The sequence below is a fragment of the Aspergillus pseudonomiae genome, assembly GCF_009193645.1.
Source record: "Aspergillus pseudonomiae strain CBS 119388 unplaced genomic scaffold BDV37scaffold_128, whole genome shotgun sequence".
NCBI lineage: Eukaryota > Fungi > Ascomycota > Eurotiomycetes > Eurotiales > Aspergillaceae > Aspergillus > Aspergillus pseudonomiae.
In genome coordinates, this window is record NW_022476120.1 from 86,325 (window position 1) to 92,833 (window position 6,509).

General features: G+C 47.5%; 2 protein-coding genes across 2 annotated transcripts; one reads left to right on the forward strand and one right to left on the reverse strand.

Moving 5' to 3' along the window:
• Positions 1 to 295: 295 nt before the first annotated feature.
• BDV37DRAFT_264084 (uncharacterized protein) lies at positions 296 to 913 on the forward strand. The gene is made up of 2 exons (XM_032083630.1): positions 296 to 545; positions 625 to 913. The coding sequence occupies exons 1-2, from the start codon at positions 437 to 439 to the stop codon at positions 762 to 764; spliced, it is 249 nt and encodes an 82-aa protein (XP_031935504.1). The 5' UTR covers positions 296 to 436; the 3' UTR covers positions 765 to 913.
• A 579-nt stretch (positions 914 to 1,492) lies between these two features.
• On the reverse strand, positions 1,493 to 3,405 carry BDV37DRAFT_288781 (allantoate permease family MFS transporter; the record flags this gene model as incomplete). Its single annotated transcript, XM_032088322.1, has 8 exons — positions 1,493 to 1,716; positions 1,782 to 1,895; positions 1,950 to 2,240; positions 2,286 to 2,550; positions 2,602 to 2,741; positions 2,810 to 2,876; positions 2,937 to 3,052; positions 3,114 to 3,405. The coding sequence occupies 8 exons, from the start codon at positions 3,403 to 3,405 to the stop codon at positions 1,493 to 1,495; spliced, it is 1,509 nt and encodes a 502-aa protein (XP_031935505.1).
• Between the last annotated feature and the right edge of the window lie 3,104 nt (positions 3,406 to 6,509).

The following is a 6,509-nucleotide window of genomic DNA, read 5'->3' on the forward strand; positions in this document are numbered from 1 at the left end:
AACAACCCTCTTAAATGGTCAAAGCCTCCAGGACCGCTGGAAGATGGATGTGTAAGGTGTGGCTGGTAGACGTGGCGCGTTAGCTGAGGCTAGTGAGTGCTGTGGCTTGAGATGAATCGGCAATACGGCTGTGTATAATGCGTACTCGTACGGTCATATCCGGTACGGCCAGGCACGAGCGTCGGTACGTTTAGTGCACAGTACGTCATACCTCAACTCATACCCTTATACTGGATACCTTTTTCCCTAAACTCATAGACACTACATGGTACATAATACGCGTTTCTAATACTCCCGCAAAACCACAGAACAATTCTTCTAGGCGGGGCGCCTAATACTCAGCATCATTGTCCCTTGTCTATACTTCTACACCCCATTGTCTATCTATCTATCCACCACACTGTTTTCACATATAATATATAGTATAGACCATACCATGTTATCCGCCGAGGCCATCATCGCCCTGGTGACCCTATTGGTAACCTGCCCGCCGTCCATCCTCGTGGTTTGGAAATGTTTCCGTGGTCCACAATTCACCTTCACCGGTTAGTAACATACCTTATTTTAGTTTTAATATTTTTTTTTTGAAACAGGTTTCTGACTCCTCATGTTTCCGTTCCATAGATATTGAACTTGGAGTCCGACCGACGCTTCCTACGTTATCTCCTCATTATCAGTACAATACTATAATACTGCAATTCCCATCTACAACTCCAATGGTCTCTAGTCGACATATTTACCATTATTCTTCGGCACTTGGATAAAACACCCTTCTTCAATTTGTACTAGCATTCTCTGGTCACAACTTTGCTTTCAAGATTCAAAATCCAGTGGGCTTATGTGTAATAGAGTTTCGTTGAGCACTTTCTTCAACTTTTCTATTTGCCTGCTTAATATGTTAGTTAGTCTATAGAAATGGATCAACTAGCCCACCTTCCGAAGATATTTAATCTATAGTAAGTAACAATTTAGGGTTAAAGGTTCAATGCCAATTGACAATTTATTTCCGAATACTTCTTTCCATTTGGTCTTATGGCATATTTTAATATCACGACTTTGCTCAGTGAACATATCAACACATGCTCCCCTCCCTATCTAACGTTGGGTCTGGAAATTTAACGTCTGGTATGAGGTGTCTTTAGACGATGCCCGCTATACCTACCTACGCCAATATCACTCTCTTCGATGGCATGTAGTAACCACCATTGATCGATATCATTCGACCTTGTTCTTCACGTAGTTAGCATCCAGTCAATTGGTCATGTATCCTGCCTTTGTTCCATTCGTAGTGGAACCTTACACCGGATACTACGTATATGTAAGTCAGCAAGATGAACAGAGCATTAGCAGAGATGTCAAGCTTCGTGTCTCTATATGTATGACTTGTCAAGATTAACGTTCGGAATTATAGAGATTCCACATGAGCAGTCTCCTAACCGTTACTCCAAGAAGTCCACCAATGCTACCCAACCTAACTAGGAAATTCCGTCCTCTATAACATATATCGAAACATCGGCGACCGATCCCCCATCTTCTCCATCTCAGCCTTGTCCTGCCCTGATACATCCATCTGATCTCGTTTCCGGTTAATCGTTTTATATGATAGACGAAGCATAACCGCGGCGATCATGCCAGCGACACAAAAGCCCAGTTCCAGGGAATGTCCGAGTATATAGTTCGGTGCGTCTTGCGCGCGGTAGAAATTTGATGCCATCGCTAGATGAGTCAGCGTCACGTTTACATGGAATGAGAATAATATTGGCAAAGAAAAGATGGCTTACCACCAGCCAAATTACCCAGGCCAATCTGAATGGCCATTCCAGAGGCGCGCTTGTAGTCGCCGGCGAGGTTGGCACTGAGCCAGGTGATGTTTCCTGGAAAAGCGGGATAGATACCTGTCTCTGTCAGACTCCTACGTTCAAAGCATGAAAACAAAGCAATGTACATACCCACAACTGAGACGAATACACCGAAGTACACCACGCCAGGGACACCTCTTCCGGTTGAGGCAAGCACGATAATGAATCCGGCAGCGATGAGACACATGAAGAAGAGAACAAATGGCGATCGTTGCTTTCGGCGATCCGATAGCCAAGCAGCGATGACGGCGACTACAGCCGCCGTGATGTAGATTGGGACTGTGAGCAATTGGGCTGTCGACGATGTATATCCGAGATCCTTGATGATGGAGGGGAGGAAAAGCGAGATACCGTAGAGAGGACAGGTAATACCCCAGTACACTACTTGATCAGCATCCATAGAGCAATTGGGGGAAGAAGACGTACCAATTATGGACACGTAAATCTGCCAGTCGAGGAGGGCGTCAACTACATATTTCATACGAAATTCGGTAGCTTCCGACGTTCCTCCTGTGTTGTGAGTACGCAGCATGTGAAGCACGAATGTTCGTTCTTCCTCTGTAAGGAATTTGGCGGTTTCGGGAGAGTCATGGATGGCAAACGGAGCGATGCATGCTACTAATACAGTGAGCAGGCCTTCCAAAATGAAAATCCAGCGCCAGCCGGCGTAGCCCCCAACTCCGTCCATTTTCTATAAGATATGTTACTAGAACTCTATCATTGAGATTAGAACAGTACCTACTGCAATTCCGTACGCTAGAAGTCCTGAGAATGCACCGGCAATACTGGCAGCACTAAAAAACAAGGCCTGTCGGTACTGAGCCCGGTGTCGAGGGTACCACAGGGTGATGTAGTATGCAACTCCGGGATAAAGACCAGCCTCTAGTAAATTGGCATCGTCAGTGCAAGCGGAAACATGAGCTGTAGCATCACATGGCTCTGTGACTCACCGGCAACACCCAAGAAAATACGCGTGGACAATAGTCCTGCGTAATTGTGAACAACACCCATCAATGTCTAGTACAGAGCCTGTCAGCCATTTTACCTTGGCTACGACCAATGTCGATGATGGCATACCATAACAATACCCCACGCGACCATGAGTAACGGTAACCACCTTGACGGCCTCATTTTCTTCAGCAACAGGTTACTGGGCAGCTCAAATGCACAGTAGGTGAAAAAGAACACCGTCACTGTAGAGACCGATAGTTAGCTCCTCATGCTTCATTAGATGGGCAGGGAGGAAGTGCATACAACACCAATTGTACTGCGGCCCCGTTATATTCAAATCGTCCAGCAATCCCTCGATTTTCGCGTTGCCAATATTCCCCCGATCCAGGAAGGCGAGCAGGTATAGCACGGCCAGCATTGGAATGATACGAAGGTCCATCTTGCGGAGGATTCGATTCTCCATCTCGACACTATACGCGGGCAGTGCCTCATCATGTAGCCGCTTTTCGTCCACGGCTTCCAGGGAGCTTTCGGCTACATGTTCCAGGGCGGAGCTCGACGGTTTCTCCTGGTCTGACGAAGGTTGACTATGCATATTGAAAGGAGAGGTAAGGAGATCTGTCGGACAGCAGGAACTCAAATTAGCGGAGCAATCGTGCGGGAACACAAAGGGTCCCAACCTGCTTATAAACACAAAATGCGTAACTAACTATCTCTCAAGCTAGCCCGCGTCCCCAACCTTGCCCTCGGAACGTGGGGTCACCCCTCGTGAGCCAAGCTTTATGTGGTATCGCTCAGCTGTGGCGCTTGTGCCAAGTTCAGCGAGGGAGGTTGTCCCTTGCCTGGTGAGGTATGCCATATTGAGCGAAGCACTGCGGAATAGGATGCGAATCGAAAGGACAGCGACTGGCATCTCACATATTACGAGTTTATCACGATCATGTCAATTCAAATTAACTGCAAGGGAACCAAACGCGGGTTGTTGAGGAAGGGCAATACCCCAACTACCCCGGATTCCCAAGTGGGCTTTCGGCCAGATTCAAGCAAGATCGCCGGGATAAGGTAGCATTGACCAATCTCAGGGGGCCAGAGCGTGCGGGGTTGCCATGGCTAGTCTCGCCTTGTTTGCGGCCTGAAATTCGGCCTTTCTTGCGAACACGTCTCTCTCACGTGCCTTTTTGTCTCTCTGGCGCGGCAATTGACGGATAATTCCGCATATCGGCGAGGCTATCTCTCGACCTGAAGATATACTGTGATGCTTCGGCGCGATCACCGATAAGTCTGGTCCGGGCGGGAGGCTATCTTGGCACATACTTATGTTGATACTTTGTTCTATATACTTGTTAATCTAATTCAAGGAAAATGAAAACGTTCTGTAAGTACTTACTCCCTGTCTTCCTCGACGATACTTGTATATTTGGGTTGCTTTTCTGTAGGACAACGTTGGTTGTACCATGACATCATGTGTCTGTTCCCTTGGAGATATATATTGAGTTGACCTACGGCCTCGAACAATCCGAGATGAAAATTATATTGCTGGAATAGTCATCGGTCTACTCTCAGTACGACTTCATACTTTCCTAGTGAAGTCTACCGGTCTTTGTGAAGACCTCATCATACAGAACTCAACAGTCTGGAGAGAGCAGTGGTCGTAAACAAAATGAAAGAGACGAGAGTGAATAGCAGAGGAAGAAAAAAAATAAAGAAAAAAGAGTATATAGAATTTAGAAAAGCAATAAAACAGAATGAGGAGATGGAACGGGAGGAAAGAAAGATCAATATTCTATATTCGAGGATCATGTAGTACGGTTTTGGAATATGGAATGGTATCTGCGGTTGTACACTTAGCGGGTTCACGCTACCACGGACAAGTGCAAAATACGGAGAATCTACCCTCGGCCAGTCACGCAAATTCAATTAACAGCTTTCCTGGATCGATAATACCTATGATCTGGATCAAGAAAAAGTCTCCATGCCACTGACTGGTTTGCAGAAGGATTCACTTTCTCTTTGTATAAAACAGAACCTACAAGATGTGTCCGAGAGGTACGCAAAGCCACTAATGAACATGCACCGAGGATATACTACGTCAGTACAAGGTTCAAGATTAATATCCTTATCACTCACAGAGGATGCTTGAACCGTGTTAGTAGAACCATCCGACAGACGGGATTACAGTTGCCAACCCCTAGTCGCCGATGGCATACCGCCGGGCAGTAACATCTGTGTGAGCGGATATGCTGCATCAACTATTGAGGACCTCTCAGGCGTGATAGTTGACAAGCTTCAGCTTTCAATATTCGAACCAGAGTTTCGAAGCTGCGCATGATGTGTCGACAAAAGTTTCAAGCATAGATATTATGGCTAGACGGGAGGCTGGCTCGCACATGACCGCCATTAGTGTTGACTATCATAGATCGGGAACTCCGCCGCGCGACGATGCTCAACCACGTTCGAGCGGCTAGGACGGGTCTCACATGAGCAATCCAATATCTTGGAGGATGGTTGAGCTGCTGGGAGGAAAAGCTTTATCTGTAGTTCAGTATGAGAGGTATTAGTAGTCGTGTAGTATTCTGGAAGGCTGGTGCGACCCGGGGGACACAATCCAAGATGATATTCAATGGACAGAAAATCTCTGCGTCGCCTTTAGTAATTTCGATTGATGATCGCCCTTGTCCACCGTCCTGGCGACCGCCTAGGTGGCGCATTCAGGTGGCGGATCGACGGCTCCTTTCCACGTCGTCATGCTATTTAGGAATTTAGCGGAATAAGCGCACAAATAGGACCTGTAGTGGCGTCAGTGAAAAAGAGGGATTGATCGAGTGGTGCCAATGACAGTGCAACTCTGTGTAGTAGTGTCCGATGTCTTCTTTGCAACCAACGAAGATACGAATCCGGCAAAGCCGATAGGAATCCCATTGAATCGCAGTATTATCATGGCTTCTCGGAAATGGGTAAGAACATTGTACAGCAAAGGGGCTTTATCCCGTCTAGGGCATTGGCATACGTTTGTTGCCCAGGAGGCATGCGGCTGACCCAGGCAACACAGTTTTTCATTCTAGAAACATGTTGTGGCACCAGATCGGGTCTCTGCAAGGCTGAAGGAGCAGGAACTCGGTCATCGAGTATCACTAGAAAGCGTAGAGGATGTGCCACACGACGCAGCCAAGGCATCCCAAGGTTCTTGTGGTGACACCGTGAAAGAGCACGGCAGGGGAGCGGCAGGGCAAAAGGTCACATCAATCCTGTCGAGTCCATATGCCACGATCATCTTGTGGCTCAGTCTGGCGAATAAACTGCCCAGCTTAGCGATCCCACCAACAACACGACTGCGAGTCTGGTGGCAAATCTAAACCTGAGGGCACCAGTCGTCGGGCGCAGCGAAGACGGAGCGGACAGGCTAGAAGCAATTCAGATGCAGGGCCAAAGGGTGGAAGCGACGATGGGGGCGGACAAATGAAGTGGATCCAATTGATGCGCCTGTTATAATGATATACATGATAGGTGGAACTGATAGTCGGTGGCTCGACCCTTTATTACTCAATGGGTTCTGGAGGAACTGGTTCATGAAACAGGGGCACGTGCCGTAGTTGGGAATCGAGCGAGCAGCAGGGAAAGCCCAGGACACGTGGGGGAGGTCAATTGTATGACCCTGGACATGGAATCCAGTCTTCTATCTACTAGGATAATGGTAAGGTT

Excerpts from the sequence above, each read along its gene's own strand:
- BDV37DRAFT_264084 (XM_032083630.1), top strand. The coding sequence starts at position 437 with ATGTTATCCGCCGAGGCCATCATCGCCCTGGTGACCCTATTGGTAACC. Across the intron at positions 546-624 it reads TCCACAATTCACCTTCACCG|ATATTGAACTTGGAGTCCGA; the intron begins GTTAGTAACATA and ends TCCGTTCCATAG.